This window comes from Miniopterus schreibersii, assembly GCF_964146895.1.
Source record: "Miniopterus schreibersii genome assembly, chromosome: 2".
NCBI classification, from domain to species: domain Eukaryota; kingdom Metazoa; phylum Chordata; class Mammalia; order Chiroptera; family Miniopteridae; genus Miniopterus; species Miniopterus schreibersii.
In genome coordinates this window covers 34,722,996-34,738,627 of record NC_138102.1, presented here as the reverse complement: position 1 = coordinate 34,738,627, position 15,632 = coordinate 34,722,996, and the positions used below count along the sequence as shown (strand labels likewise).

General features: G+C 44.2%; 2 protein-coding genes across 6 annotated transcripts in view; one reads left to right on the top strand and one right to left on the bottom strand.

The window, feature by feature from the left end:
- PCCA (propionyl-CoA carboxylase subunit alpha) overlaps positions 1-4,295 on the top strand; it is a 312,653-nt gene extending 308,358 nt beyond the window's left edge. For both annotated transcript variants that reach the window (XM_081127259.1, XM_081127260.1), the window contains 2 exons: positions 1,282-1,359; positions 3,955-4,295. In XM_081127259.1, the coding sequence (XP_080983385.1) occupies positions 1,282-1,359; positions 3,955-4,023 (147 nt within the window). In that variant the 3' untranslated portion in view covers positions 4,024-4,295. The remainder of the gene's footprint in view (positions 1-1,281; positions 1,360-3,954) is intronic.
- A 993-nt stretch (positions 4,296-5,288) lies between these two features.
- GGACT (gamma-glutamylamine cyclotransferase) overlaps positions 5,289-15,632 on the bottom strand; it is a 39,744-nt gene continuing 29,400 nt past the window's right edge. For all 4 annotated transcript variants that reach the window (XM_081127261.1, XM_081127262.1, XM_081127263.1 and 1 more), the window contains one exon: positions 5,289-6,418. In XM_081127261.1, coding sequence (XP_080983387.1) covers positions 5,948-6,418 — 471 coding nt within the window. In that variant the 3' untranslated portion in view covers positions 5,289-5,947. The remainder of the gene's footprint in view (positions 6,419-15,632) is intronic.

Genomic DNA, 15,632 nt, shown 5'->3' with positions numbered 1-15,632 from the left:
GAACAGCCCACTCGAGCTGATTCTTCACCGTCCATGAGGTGCCGATGCCAGGTGACAACGAATCAGAAAGGGCAGCCGCACAGGGCTTCAGGCCCGGCTCCGCGGCACAGTCTCCTCTGCGCCAGCACCGAAGCTTTGGCATCCCCTCTCTTCCTACGCTTCTGTGCCAGGAAAAAGCAGCCCACCACCTGATCAGCGGAGGAAAGGAATGCGTAGGGCTCAGGCAGTCCCGACTGCCAGCAAGACAGCTTGTGCCCCACGGGGGGCCGTGGGGGGCTTGGAGATCATCTGGGGATTTCAGGAAAGAACATTCTCCATGCGCTTCTGCGCCACTGGACAAGCATAGCCGCAGTGGTGTGAGTGTCCAGGAGCCCCATGACAGACACCCACCAGTACCCCTCAGCCGGTTGCCCTAGGAAACTCAAGGCTTCCATTTCAAAGACTGGGAGGCCCTTTTTCAGAAGGATAGGAGAAAAATCCAGCCCAGCTCACTGGTGCTTACCCATCAAGGGCAGAGAAAAAAATAAATAGAATGGCTTTTAGTCACAGCTGAATCCTGGGTAGAAGGCCCAGGTTTAACCCCAGGGGGTTTATACCCAGCTCAGCCTAGATTTCCTTCATAACGGCAGGCAAACATCAGAATACCAAGCTGGAGCCCCTCGAGCCATGCCTGTGGGAGCTCCTGGTGTCCTTGCAAGGAATGGGCACAGCTCTGGAAATCACTCCCTGCACTGGAAGGTTTGGGCCAGTGGTCCCCGTGGCCCGGATGTTTGGCTGTTGTTCCCACCTCTCCAGGGCTGTGGAGAGAAACTCCATTTTTTGATAACAGCTTTACTGAGATAAAATTCACATACAATTCATTCCTTTTAAGTGCGCCCTTCAGTGGCTTTAGTCTATTCACCGAGTTGTGCAACCATCACCACAGTCAATCTTAGAACATTTTTACACCCTGCCCCCAAAGGAAACTTTGTACCCATCCATCAGCAATCGCCCCCCTTTTCCTCAGCCCCTGGAAACCACACATCTTTCTATCTGTAGAGATTTGCCAATTCATTGCAAATAAGTGGGAAGCAGACAGATTCAGCTTCGCAGGTCAAGGCCTTTCTCTGCTGTCCCCCAAAGATGAACTTGGGATTTGAAGTATTTATCAGAGGTTGTTGCTACCGTTTGTATCAAATTTCAGCACATTTGACAAAGAATCTCTTAATATCTTCACTCCTGAACATTGCTGTAAAATCAGAATGCTCGTACAACTTCTGTCCATTTTTATTCATTTTCCAGGTAGCAGAAGGTCAGGAAATATGTGTGATCGAAGCCATGAAAATGCAGAACAGTATGACAGCTGGGAAAACTGGCAAGGTATGTCCCCAAGTTCCCACCAGCCCACACCAGCCCTGTGACAGGAAGCAGAACTTCTACCTTTGAATCTTGGGACTGTTAGGCCTGAAAGGGACCACAGGCATGATCTCTCCCCACCTCCCCCCACGTCTCCCTCCTGCAGACCAGGACATTCGTTGGGAGCTCTTTCCGCCCTGTGTGGGTGTGTCCCTGCCCCCTGGAGAGCAGGCCGCCCGTGAGTCTGCATAACATTCCGGTAGTCAAAGCACAATTGTGCTTCACCTTAATGCCTTTCAAATTAAGGGGTCTTTAATTTTTAATGTTTACATCTGTCTTAGAGGCAGATAGTTATCTGAGACTTAGGTGACACAGTGGGAAATGGTTTTAGAGATTGCAAAAATTAATGTAACTCTTCAAGATAATTTATCCGCAAAGAGAACAATTCAGTTTTAGATCGAGAGGAGCTGAAAGCCCCTTATACGCATGTGAGCCTTAACGATTTAGGGAGAAAGAAGGAGATGATGTATAAGTACTGAAATTTAAGAAGACTAAAATTTCATAAATGTATTTTCTCCTTGAAGAAAATAGAAAAGTCCTTTAAAGCGATAACTTCATTATCCTTTCTATAACTAAAAAGACACCAGTCGTAGAAGAATGATCCTTTTCTGGGGACATTGCTTTAGAAGACTGGAGCGAGGCTGGGCGGGGGAGGGCGGCAGTGTGGGCTGGCCATGTCCTGCATTTGTGGCCACACCTGGAAGAGGAGATCCAGCCTTGGGGACAGTGGTGCCCTGGCAGAGAGGTACTGTCAGCTCACGGTGAAATCTGCAAGGAGACAGAGCGTTTATTCATCACCCCAAAAAGAAATGAAACGATGCTCAGAGAACATGCTGAGGAGGACCCCAGGCGAGGCCCAGCTGGGAGGGTGGGGGCCAGGTTGGAGAGGTGCTGCAGACAGCCATGACCCGTCTCCGTGGAGCTGGAAGAGAAAGGCATGATTTCGTGGGTGGTTTTTTTTAGGGATCCTGCTTTCTATATGATTACTTTTTATAGGGTGAACAAGAAAATGTTGGTTTCTGCTCCTTTAAAATTTTTATATTTGTTCCTTGAGATTGAGATTGACACTGCATTAGCATCATGAGATTTCCATCCATGATGAGAACTTGGCCTCATTTTGGGGGGTGCTGAATGTATGTATGTCAGATGCATGTCAAGGGCCCATGTTGCTGGACTGAGGTACTAGTGCAGAAATGGACTTGGTCACAGCTCCCTGAAGGAGCATGGGGCCTGTGCCTGTCAGGGTGTTTTACGTCTTCCTGGCCTGGGTGTCATGGTGTAGGCTTAGCTGCTCCCTGGTCATTAGTGTCTAGAGCTGCTTTCAGGGTGTTGATGGGCTCTGGGCAAATGTGTTCTGTGGCCTAACCCCTATTAGCTGGAGTCCTTCCTACTCATCCCATTTCTCCTATCCCCCGGCAGGGCGCACCGGGAATGGCTGGAGCCCCAGCCCAAAGGACCAGGTCCTGGGGAGCTGAGGGGCTGGTGGTTCTTACCTGGGAGGGCCATTTTCCCCCCAGAGAAAAGGTTCACAATGGAAACAGGTCCTCCACTCTAGAAATCGCAGCATCATGAAAAATACAGCCTATATAAACGCCGGAGGTTTCAGATCATAAAAAGCAGCCACTTCAGTGCAAATAGCACCTGCTGAACAAGGCCTTTGAAGTAGTCATCGCACAGGTTCACACCGGCCTGAAAGACCTGGGCTGGAATTCAAGGGAAGAAGGAGGCCCTTCGAGCCCTCTGGCTCATGGCGGAGCTTCAGGACACAGGCCGGGGGCACCAAACCTGCTGTCGCTGGTGTTCCTATGTGCCACTTATTAGTTTCAACCCATTGTTCACTTTCTCACCCAAGCAAGAAACTCCAAGAAGTCAAATCACTATCTTTTCCCTGCTCCAACCCCCTACCCACTTGCTTGAAGTCTGAACACAATTTGGGAAGGCAAACCTGATGAGAACTGGGAGAAATGAGTGGAATGAAAGGGCACAGTAGCAACATCGTGGGAGCTCAGTGCTTGTTTCACATCACACCTCCAAGTGCTATCCCTGCAGCCCCAGTCTTCTGAGCATTTCATTTCCCTTCCGAAGGAAGTTTCCAATCAGGCTAGGGAGTTTCTCCTGTTAATTAGTACCTGTTTGGACTCTTGTATAATTGTGTTTTGTTTTGGGGTTTTTTATGCACTAAACTAATACACTATTAACTCTCAGAGACCATTTCTACAGCCTAAAACTGCAGAGATTGTGAGGGCTGGGTGTTGAGAGCTTATCCAGGATCAACATTTGTGGCTCTTAGGGTGCTGCCTAGACCCCTGTGTGCACCCAATTCGAGGTGACTTGTAAGACAAGGACAGGAGAGCAGGGAGGGGAAGGTGGTGAGTCACAGTGCTGCACGAGGACGTCCCTGAGCATGAGGTCCCCTCTGACTGCGAGAGCTGAGTGTTCCTGTGCTCCAAGCCTGCCAGGTCGTCTCTCCACTTCCAGAAACGGATGAGATTGCTCCCTCCTGGTCTAGTTAATCATCCTCACTCCCCTTTTTTTTTTTTTTTTTTTTTTAAATTCAAGGTGAAATCGGTGCATTGTAAAGCTGGGGACACAGTTGGAGAAGGAGATCTGCTTGTGGAACTGCAATGAAGTATTTTATAGCCTTTCAGCCGTCGCCCAATTTAATTGGCCATTTATATTATTCTTTCACTTAGTTTATTCAAGCATTTTGCAGGGACACCCCTGTGCAGCAGATTTTACATGGTCATATTTATTCCACATATAGTCAAAACCAACATTCTGCCAAAAAATCACCAATGGAAATTTTTATTGATATAAATACTTGTACATATGATTTGTACTTCTGCTGTGAGATTTCCTAGTGTCAAAGTTAAATCAATAAAACTGAGCATTTGTCTAAATATTAGTTTGCCCTTTTTCTGAATGAAGACATTGTACATGGGAGGCTATGGGCTGTGCCAGTAGACTTTAAATAATAGCATTTCATTGTGATCCTTTAAAACATTTATATAAATCCCAACTCATGGTCTTCAGTTTTATTAAGTTAGCATTTGCCACCTTGTAATTCTGGTTGAAGACCTAACCCCCATTTGTGGTTATCTGTAACTTCTCAAGCCCGGACAGCACAGATGCTTGTGGAATCCCTCCTGCGTGGCTCTACTGGGTAAGTACTGGGTCTGCTGGGTCCCTGGGGGCATCACTCGGAGAGGTGACTCGCACTGTCCCTCCTCTCCATCCCACCGGACTCCCTCACCCCAACTGTAGTGGGTGGGGCACCCATCCTTGCCTTTTTGTGTCTTCATGAAGCAAGTTTCCAGTTAAGAAAAAAAAGCTAAAAATAATGATGTTTTTTGTGCCACATGCAGTCATCACAGTGTACCATTAAAATGAAGAGGAAGTGCTTTCTCCCAAAGGAGAGTGAGGTTTCTGAGGATCAGCAGCTGCATTTTCATTCGGTTCTGGAATTCTCAGAATACATTCCATACTTTGCTGGTAAGTAAGCAGAGGCAGTCACGCACTGATTGGAATCTGCACTGACAGATCCTCAGATGGAGGTGGGTAGTAATTGGTGCTTCGTGCCTTGCTAAAATTATTTTAAGTGCTGTTTGTATGTGGAAGCTAAGCTTTCTGTCAGGCCTGAAGGACAAATTACTAACGTGTTGGTTCTTCTCCAAAAGGCCCACCCCCGAATGCCGCTCTCTTGGGAAGCAGGGACAGTGCCTCGCCACTGGGCTCTGGGCTGGGGTGAGCTTCCTTCTGAAATCAGGGTGTTCAGCTCTGTCTGCCAGCAAGTGGGTGCTCATTATTTTGCTAGATTAGAATGAAAAGAACCTTCTACCAAATAAGTAGACCCAAGAAAAGGACCAAAAATAGCACTAACACTTTTATATTTGATTTATTAAAACATCTAGTTTAATTTTAAATGATCATCTTTAATAATAATAATCCCTTCTTGAATTAGCTTGATCTGAAGCTTGTGAAGAACAATGTTATATATACTCCAAAACTACTCTAAAACACAGCATGTTTTTCTTGAGTTTCTTTTATTACACTGAGACTTCCAAGATCAGCTTAAAAATTTTTTTCTTGGTGCTATAGGTCAAAATCAATAGAGTAGGGCTGCTAACATCTAGGTGCAACCCAGAGTCTTAACATTCATTTTAAATGTTATCTTCAGATTAAAGCAAAGCAGACAAAGAAGAAAAGTATGATAACATACGAGTTCTTGAAATGTCATTTAGGGGAATTAAAATCCTAAAATTTTCATATCCAATACATTCAAGGCCATGGTGCTCTTTAAGCAGCAAGCAATAAAGCAATATTGGACAGATAGATTTCAGGGCACAATCTTGTAATCTGTATGTCAAATTATCTGGGAAATTAGCTGCCATTAAAAAGGAGCATTTCTTTTTCCGCAGATTGAGTTTTACAAATATTTGTTTCAAAGAGCATCATTAGGCCTTTGCATTTAGTGCGTGCAGACCAAGCTGAGGTAATCTTACAATCGTCAGGGCTCTATCTGTCCTCTGGCTGGTGAGCATTCCTCGGGTTTTTATCTGTTTTCCCGTGGATTATAGCGAAGCCCATGTGCCCCCTCAGAGTCGTAATTGTCGAGGTATGGGAGCTGGACCCACTCTGGAGGGTAGTTGGCCGTGGTGTACACGAAGCACTGCAGGGTCCTTTCAGCAGCCGGAGGCTCCTCAGAGTCTTCCCACTCCAGAACCGCAACCCTCACCTGGGTGCGCTGGTACATGTCTGGGCAGCCTTCGAACTCATCGAGGAAGCGCAGCATCTGCTCGTCCACAGCATAGATCTCCCCAACCACACAGTGGCCTCGCCCCGACAGGTTCAGCATATGCGGAATGTTATGTTCTCCAGCGATCACCAAGGGGTACGGCTCCACTGTATGGCCCCGGCCCTGGAAGGTCGCGCTGCCATTGGTGCGGTCCAGCAGGACCTTATGGTTGGGCTGGCCTTGCTTCAGCGTCCCGTACACGAACACTTCGGCCATACGGGCCAGAGACTGCAGAGGAGAGAGGAAGCAGACTGGTAGACATACGTGTCAGAGAAACGGGCAGGAGCTTTGGTCTCAGTTGGGGTTGGAACCTTGTCTGGGAAGGGCCAGAGAGTATTTCCTGTTCCTGCTGGAGCAGCTGCTCCCAACCCCCAGCACAGCCCATAGTCCACTGTTCTTGACCGTCATGTGGTGGGTTCTGAGGTTCCAGGAAACATCACTGACCCTTTGTAGTCATTTTCTGAGGAAAGGCACTCATTGTGAGAACACACTTGCCAGATGGAGACAGCCTGTCCTGGGATCAAGCCCTACTGTTTTTCAGAGCAGCTAGTTTTCAGTCATTTTAAAGGGACTTTAAAAATTACACAATAGCCCTGGCTGGCGTGGCTCAGTGGTTGGAGCGTCCGCCTGCATACGTATGGTCTCTGTTAGGCTCCCTTCAAGGGCATGTACCTGGGTTGCAGGTTCAGTCCCCACTCCCAGTTGGGGTGAGTGTGGAGGCAACCAATTGATGTCTCTCTCTCACATGGATGTCTCTCTCTCTCCTCTTCCCCTTCCCCTCCCTTCCACTTTCTCTCTAAAAACCAATGGAAAAATATCCTCACTCCTTGGGTGAGAATTAAAAGTAAAATTACACAATAAATATTATAGAAAAAAAAGAATCAGCAAGTATAAGTGAGAGTGAGTGTGTGTATGTATAAAATAGTCACTGTTACAGTGGGCTACAAGAGATAATTCAGGTTTCAGTACTAAATTTACATTCTAGTCCTGACAGCATGACCCAGCAAAGCACGCTTCTCGTTCCTTTTTCAAGGTCCTGGAGGGTAATGATGCTTCCCTGTGACTCACCGTGACTCACCAAAGTGACCTTGGCTCCAGTGTGATGGTAAATATTTACTGCTTGCTTGGGTCTGGGCCACAGACTGTTATGTAATCAACAAAGGTAATTTGTGTAAAAGTGACTCAGACAGAAATGGAAATCAGAGTTGAGCGGGGGGCCTCGTCAGAGCCTGGCATTTCACTGCCCTACTTGCCCAGTGCGATGCAGCGACGGCGGGCTTCTGTAAGACAGGCCTTGGAAACGAGACACCCTGCGCAGGAAGACAAAGGATGCGCCCATTTGCCAGTGGCAGCCTCCAGCCAGCCAGAAAGGCTTGGAGGGTGACACACCCCGGACATGCATCGCATGGTGAAGTGGCCCATGGAGAAGTCACGCTTAATTTACAGGTCTTCCACTTTCTCCTCAGCCAACGAGGCCTGGTCTGGGGGTCTCACCCCAGCCTGCCCCATCTCTTCAGGGCACCTGGGGAGGATGGGCAGTCCCAACAGGACTTCTGCTCATCCCCCTACCACCTCCGCTGCCCTGGTCTCAGTCACCAGCCTACAGAATGTCAGGAGTTCCATGGGTTTCAGGCAATTGTACTTCGAAAGGCATGGCCCTGGGAAAGCTGGCAGGCACATGTATTCCAGGCATTTGACAACACTGGGATACCTCAAGGAGGACAGGGACCTGATGGGAACTCTGGTCTGGTTACTGTGACAAGGGTGGAAGGACAGATTAGGGTTGTGGGGCTTGAGGGGGAGGCGTGCCTCAAGTATGGGAGGTCAAGAAGTGAATCAAGAGCCTGGAATCAGAGGTGCAGAGAGGAGGGAGGTGGAGGTGCTCTGGAGCTGCAGGTGGCAGAACTGCTGTGGCGGGGACAGTGGGAAGAGGGAGAGACTGGAGAGAAAAGGCAGACAGTGCAGCAGGGGAGAACCTTGGGCCCACCCACACAGGGACAGGGACAGTGGGGACTGTTTACAGAGAGGTAGCCTGAGGACTGATCCAGAAAGACAAGCGCCAAGAGGATGGTGGATTTGACTTTGCAGTAGCCCGTAGACCAGACGTTTGGAAGGAGCCATCCCTGACTTCTGTTCCCTGCACCTGCATCCTGCCTACTCTTCCAGGACGCACCCAGGAGCTGCAGCTTCTCACCCGCTTCACTTCTACCACCCTCATCCAAGCACTGTCCCCCAACCCCCTAATCGGCTGGTGTCTTGTTCCCTCCAGCTTATACCCTCATAGTCCCAGTCAGTTTCGGCTGCGAACTCCATGACTTGCACGGTTGGTGCAGCTAGCTTGTTGCCCCTCATCTTCCTCTAGCCACCCTTGGAATGATGCCTGCCCACCCTGGGGCCTTTGCAGCCACTACTCCCTCAACCACTTGGCTCCTGCCCCTTAGATGCCTCCCTGAACAGCTGGCCTGAAACAGCACCTACCCAGTCCTCCAGTCCTATCACGTCACCCTGACTGGCTCTCTTTATGGTACGTGTTCTCCAAATCACTGCTTGTCTTCACTGCCAAAATGTGAAGAGCTGAAAGAGAACCTGTAAACCATCTAGTCCTACGGAGCTGGGTCTCAGGTTGGTGAGGACGACTAAGGCTGCACATCGGGGCAAACCAGTCAGAACTGGAGACCCAGCCTCTTAATCACTGGTGCCCCAGCCTTTTCCCTCTTTCCATAAGGTTTTTTTTTAACATTTTATTATTTTTATTTTTAATCATCGCCTGACGACATATTTGTTGTGGTTTTTTTAATTGATTTTTGGAGAGCGAGAGGGAGAGAGAAACATTGATTGGTTGCTTCCCCTACCCACCCTGACTGGGGATCCAACCCAAAATCTGGGTATGTGACCTGACCAGGAATTGAACCCACCACCTTTCAGTGCATGGGCTGATGCTCTAACCAACTGAGCCACACCAGCCAGGGCTTGTTAAGTTTTTTAAAGTACCATATGTCCATAGTGTAAAAGTCAAATAACTTTACAAGAAAAATGAAATTCCCTACCCTTTACCACTCCCTTGAAGCAATACTTTTAAGCCTTTAACTGCTGCATTTGGTATTTATCTCCATATTGTTGGTTATTTATACTATTTCCTGATGTTTTAAGTCATGTCTTGCCTTTGTACCCCAAAAGCAGCTGAGCATAGCAGTTTAAAGCACAGGTTTTAGAACCAGCTTGCCTGGGTTGAAATCCTGGCTCTGCCAATTTTTATCTGTGAATTTAGGCAAAGTGCTTCACCTCTGTGCCTGGGCTTCCTCGGCTGTAAAGGAATAATACCACACGCTTCGGAGGATTGTTGTGCTGGCTGCATGAGTCAATGCCCATTCCTGCACGCTTGGTAAGCCTGCGTTCCGTGTTTGCAGGGTTATTATTGCTGCAGAAGCTCTCTCCACCCATGCCTCAAACACACACAGTCTCTGCCCCATGTTCCTCCAACAGACTCACACCTCAGTTTTGGTCAAATCCATATTCAGCATTAGAACTATGTAAACACTGTTCTCAGATAAGGCACAAAGTGTACTATGATTAATTTCCTTTCTTGGACGACTTTTTGTTTTTCTTGGAAAAACAGCTTTGGCCTTTTCCTCCCCGCTCTTTGCTCAAGTTTCTCTGACAGTAATTTGGCCTCACATTTTCTGAAAGCTCTGTAAGAATCCTTTCAGCCTTGACCACCCATCAGTTCCATTTTTCCCTGCAGCCTTGGCTCCCGGAAGCTGTTCTGCTCCAGCCTGGGTACTGCATGGAGAGACATCGGGGGCATCCCTCCATGCCACCCCAGGTTTTCCTGAGCCCTGCCCCTAGGCCCCATGGCCCCTTCTTGGTTGACTCATTTCACTGAGGCTTACTATTTTACACCCTTGCTGACCGGCTATTTCAAGCCAGAACTCACCAGTGAGTCCAGCTACTTTGGTCAGCAAGGTGTTTAAAATTACTTAACTCGTGTCTGTACTTACATCAATTTATCTTGTGACCAATCAGCAAGGTGCTAACAGTGTGGCTGGGCAGAGAATTCTAGAAATAAGTAACTTCAGAACTGTAAAGGCACTTCTTCTTTGTCTTCTAATTCCTCAAGTTCTTGCTGGGAAGTCCAGGGACTCTGGAACCCACAGTCCTTGTTACAGGACTTGAGCTTCTCTCTCTGGAGGCCCTTAAGGTCCTCCTGTCTCCCTTGGATTCTGAGACTCTATAAGGATGTGTCTTCATATGGGTTTGTTTTTTTCCATTCATTGTGCCAGGAATTTCCACCTGAAAACTCATTATCTTGGATCATGGGGCATTTTCTTCCCCAGCTTGCCTTCTGTTCTGTTTCTGGATCTCTAGTAGTCAGATGTTGCATTAATCTTCTACTATGCTCTTTATATTCTACTTTATTGTCCAGTTTTTCTCAATTTTTAAGTATTTTTGTCATATTTCCAAGATCTTTTTCTTGTTCTCTCATTTTGTTAGCATCCTGTTTGTTCACAGCATAATACCATCTCTCATCACCTTTGGGAAGATGTTATCATGAGCTTGTTTTTTTTGTTTTTTAAGTTTTCATCTTTCCCTGCAATGTCTATATTTCTCTTAAATTCCTCTTTGTTTTAGTATGTGCTTCTTTAAAAGGTTTTCTTCAAAGGTCTCAGTAATCCTTGCCTGACTTTTCATATTATAAAGTGAGACAACAGTCCCAGCCAGGTGCTCAGTTGGTCGGAGTGTCATCTCATACACCAAAAAGGTTGTGGGTGTGATTTCTGGTCAGGGCTCATACCTAGGTTGGGTTCAATCCCTGGTTGTGGCACATACCGGAGGCAACCAATTGATGTTTCTCACATCGATGATTCTCTCCCCCACACCTTTCCTCTCTTTCTAAAAAATCAATAAACTTATCATTGGGTGAGGATTAAAAGAAGAAGAAAAGACACCATATAGGAAACTGAACTCTGGGTAAGAGGAGGGAGACTGGTGCCTGGCAGGCCTTGTGTGAGGGCTCTGGGGACAGTTTTGATGGGCCCCCGTATAACAGAATCTGTAGATATGAGACTTTCCCTTGATCCCCATATTCAAGGTGCCCCCTCACCCCCACCCTCAACTGGGCCTGGAGTTCCCGGTACCAAGCCTCTTGCTCAGCCTCTCTTCTGCTCCTGCCGCATGTGCCAAGCTTTTCTGCATTCTCGGCACCAGTCAGGTAGTTTATCGCTGGCTTCTCACCATTTAGGGATGTAGGTTTCTAGTTACTCCAGGCTGCCAAGTCAGTAACCACTCATTTCTGTTTTCTAGAATTTTGTTTCCCTCCTATCTTTTGTCTTTCCGAGTCATTGGAGTGGCATTTAGGGTGTTAGAGATAAAGGAGCCTGTTCCTCCTGAGTCTGTTCCCTGGGGAACCCACCACTGTAGCTCCCAGCCCTTCACAGGGCTCCATACTGTTTTCCACAGTGGTTACACCAAGTTAGTCCCACCAGCAGTGTACTCGAGTGGCCTTTTCTCCACAGCCTCATCAACACTTGTTTGTTGATTTACTGATGACAGCCATTCTGACAGGTGTGAGGTGATGTCTTTTGGTTTTTATTTGCATCTCCTAGATGATTAATGATGTTGAGCATCTTTTCATATGTCTATTGACCATCTGTATGTCCTCTTTGGAGAAATATCTGTTCAGGTCCTCTGCCTTTTTTAAATTCGATTGTTTGGGTTTTTTGGTGTTGTTATATGAGTTCCTTATATATTTTGCATAATAATCCCTTACTGGATGTATCATTGGCAAATATCTTCTTCCATTTCATTTTGTTGGTTTCCTTTGCTATGCAAAAACTTTTTAGTTTGATGTAGTCCCATTTGTTTCTTTTCTTTTTTTCCCTTGCCCTAAGTCTTTAACCCATTTTGAGTTTAGTCTTGTGTATGGTGTAAGAAGGTGGTCTAGTTTCTTTTTCTTTCTTTTCTTTCTTTTTTTTGCATATATCTGTCCAATTTTCCCAACACCATTTATTGAATAGATTATCTTTACCCCAGTGTATGTTCTTGCCTCCTTTGTCATAGATTGATTATATAGGCATTGGTTTATTTCTGGGCTCTCCATTCTGTTCCATCGATCTATGTGTGTTTTTTTGCCAGTACCATGCTGTTTTGATTACTCTAGCCTTATAGTATAGTAGTTTGATATCAAGTAGTGTGATACCTCCAACTTTGTTTTTCTTTCTCAAGACTGCTTTGGCTATTCAGGTTCTTTTGTGGTATCATATAAATTTCAGGAATATTTATTCTAGTTCTGTGAAAAATGCCATTGGTATTTTCATAGGAATTGCACTGAGACTGTATATTGCTTTGGGTAGTATGGATATTTTAACAATGGTAAATCTTCCTATCCATGAGCATGGTTTATGCTTCCATTTATTTGTATCTTCTTCAGTGTCTTATAGTTTTCTGGGTACAGGTCTTTTACTTCCTTGGTTAAATCTATTCCTGGGTGTGTTTTGTTGTTGTTGTTTATGCAATTGTAAGTGGGATTGTTTTCTTAATTTCTCCTTCTGATAGTTCATTACTGGTATATAAAAATACAGCTGATTTCTGAATATTAATTTTGTATACTGCTACTTTACTGAATTCACTTATTAGTTCTAATAGCTTTTTGGTGGTTTCTTTAGGGTTATATATAGTATCATATCATCTGCAAATAATGTCAGTTTTACTTCTTTCTTACCAATTGGGAAGCCTTTTATATCTTTTTCTTATCTGATTGACATGGCTAGGACTTCTAGTACTATGCTGAATAAAAGTGGTGAAAGTGGAATCCTTGTTCCTGATCTTAAAGAAAAAGCTTCCAGTTTTTCACTGTTGAGTAAAATGTTAGCTGAGGGTTTGTCATACATGGCCCTTATTATGTTGAGGTATGATCCCTCTATCCCCACTTTGTTGAGAGTTATTATCAAAATTGGATGTTGAATTTTGTCAAATGCTTTTTCTGCATCTATTGGTATGATCATATGATTTTTATCCTTAATTTTGTTTATGTGGTGTATCACATTAATTGATTTACAGATATTGAACCAGTCTTGCATCCCAGGAATAAATTCCACTTGATCGTGGTGTATAATCTCTTTAATCTGTTGCTGGACCCAGTTTGCTAATATTTTGTTGAGGATTTTAACATCTATGTTCATCAGGGATATTGGCCTATAATTTTTCTTTCTTTGTAGTGTTTTTATCTGGTTTTGGAATTAGGGCAATGCTAGCTTCGTAAAATGAGGTTGGGAGTTTTCCCTCCTCTTGAATTTTTTTGAATAGTTTGAGAAGGATAAATGTTAATTCTTTGAATGTTTGGTAAAATTCACCTGTAAAGCCATTTGATCCAGGACTGTTTGTTTGTTAGAAGGTTTTCGATTACTGATTTCGATTCTGTTAAAAATTATCTGTACAGATTTACTGTTTCTTCTTGATTCAGTCTTGGGAGATTGTATGTTTCTAGGAATTTATCCATTACTTCCAGGTTGTCCAATTTGTTGGCATGTAACTGTTTGTAGTATTTCCTTATAATCCTTTGTATTTGTGATGTCAGTTGTCACTTTTATTTATCATTTTATTTATTTGGGCCATTTTTTTCTTGATGAGTCTGGCTAAAGGTTTATCAATTTTGTTGATTTTTTCAAAGAACCGGCTCTTGGTTTCATTGATCTTTGCTACTGATTTTTTTAGAATCTCATTTATTTTTATGGTCTGATCTTTATTATTTCCTTCCTTCTACTCACTTTTGGCTTTGTTTTTTCCCTTTCTAGTTTCTTTAGGGGTAAGGTTAGATTAAGATTTTTCTTGTTTCTTGCAGTCCTCTATTGCTACACATTTCCCTCTTAGAAATGTTTTGGCTATGTCCCACAGATTTTGGGTGCTGTATTTTCATTTTCATTTGTCTCAAAGTATCTTTTGACATCGTCCTTAATCTCACTGTTAACCCATTCATTATTGAGTAGCATGTTATTTAGCCTCTACATGTTTGTATGTTTTTCAGTTTTCTTCTTGCAACTGATTCTAGTTTCCTGCCATTGTGTTTGAAAAAGATGCTTGATGCTACTTCAGTCTTAAGTTTATTGAGACTTGTTTTATGGCCTTACATATGGTCTTTCTTGGAAAATGTTCCATGTGCACTTGAAAACAATGTATAATCTGCTGCTTTGGGATAAAATGCTCTAAAAATATCAATTAAATCCATCTGCAATAATGTGTGATTTAAGGCCACTCTTTCCTTGTTGATTTTGTCTGGATGATCTATCCCTTAATTTATCAAGTACACATGATCTTCCTACTTCTGTCTTTCAATCTTTGTACTAGTTTTATAGTTGGTTGACTCCCTGCTTTTATTAAGTATTTGTCTTTGTTAGTGAGAATTTTTTTCTTTCCTATATTTTCTTATATTTCTGATCTTTTCTAAAGAAGTCCCTTTAATATTTCTCGTAATACTAGTTTAGTGGTCAATGAGTTCCTTTAGCCTTTTCTTGTCTGGGAAATTCTTCTCTCTCCTTCGATTCTAAATGGCAGCCTTGTTGGACAGAGTAATCTTGGTTGTAGGTCTTTGCTCTTCATCACTTTACATGTTTCATGCCACTCCCTCCCAGCCTGCAAAGTTTGTGTTGAGAAATCAGCTATGTTATGGGGACTCGCTTGTACGTAACTAACTGCTTTTTTCTCTTGCTACTTTTAAGATTCTATTCTCTGTCTTTAACTTTTGGCATTTTAATTATGATGTGTCTTGCTATTGGCCTCCTTGGGTTCATCTTGTTTGGGACTTGTCTGTGCTTCTTGGACTTGTGTATCTTTTTCCCTCACCAGGATAGGGAAGTTTTTAGCCATTATTTCTTTAAATAGATTTTCAATCCCTTTCTGTCTCTTCCATCTGTTACTCCTATGATGTGAATGTTGCTACACTTAATGTTGTCCCAGAGGTCCCTTAAACTATCCTTGTTTTTTAAATATCATTTTTCTTTTTGTTGTTCCAATTGGATGTTTTCCACTACCTTGTCTTCCAGATTGTTGATTCAGTCCTCTGCTTTATCTAATCAGTTGTTGATTCCCTCTAATGTATTCATCATTTCAGGTATTGCATTCTTCATTTTTGACTGGTTCTTTTGTATAGTTTCTATTTATATAAGTTCTCACTGAGTTACTCTATTCTTCCCCCTAAGTTCATTAAGCATCCTTATAACCAATGTTTTGAACTCTGTATCTGGTAGATTGCTTGTCTCCATTTTTTTTTAGTTCTTTTTCTGGAGTTTTATCCTGTTCTTTTATTTGGGACATGTTTCTTTGTCTCCTCATTTTGGCTGACTCCCTGCTTGTTTCTACATATCAGGTAGATCTGCTACTTCTCCCAGTCTGCAGAGTAACCTTACGTAATAGGCGCCTTGTGAGGCCCAATGCCAGTCTCCCTTTTCAC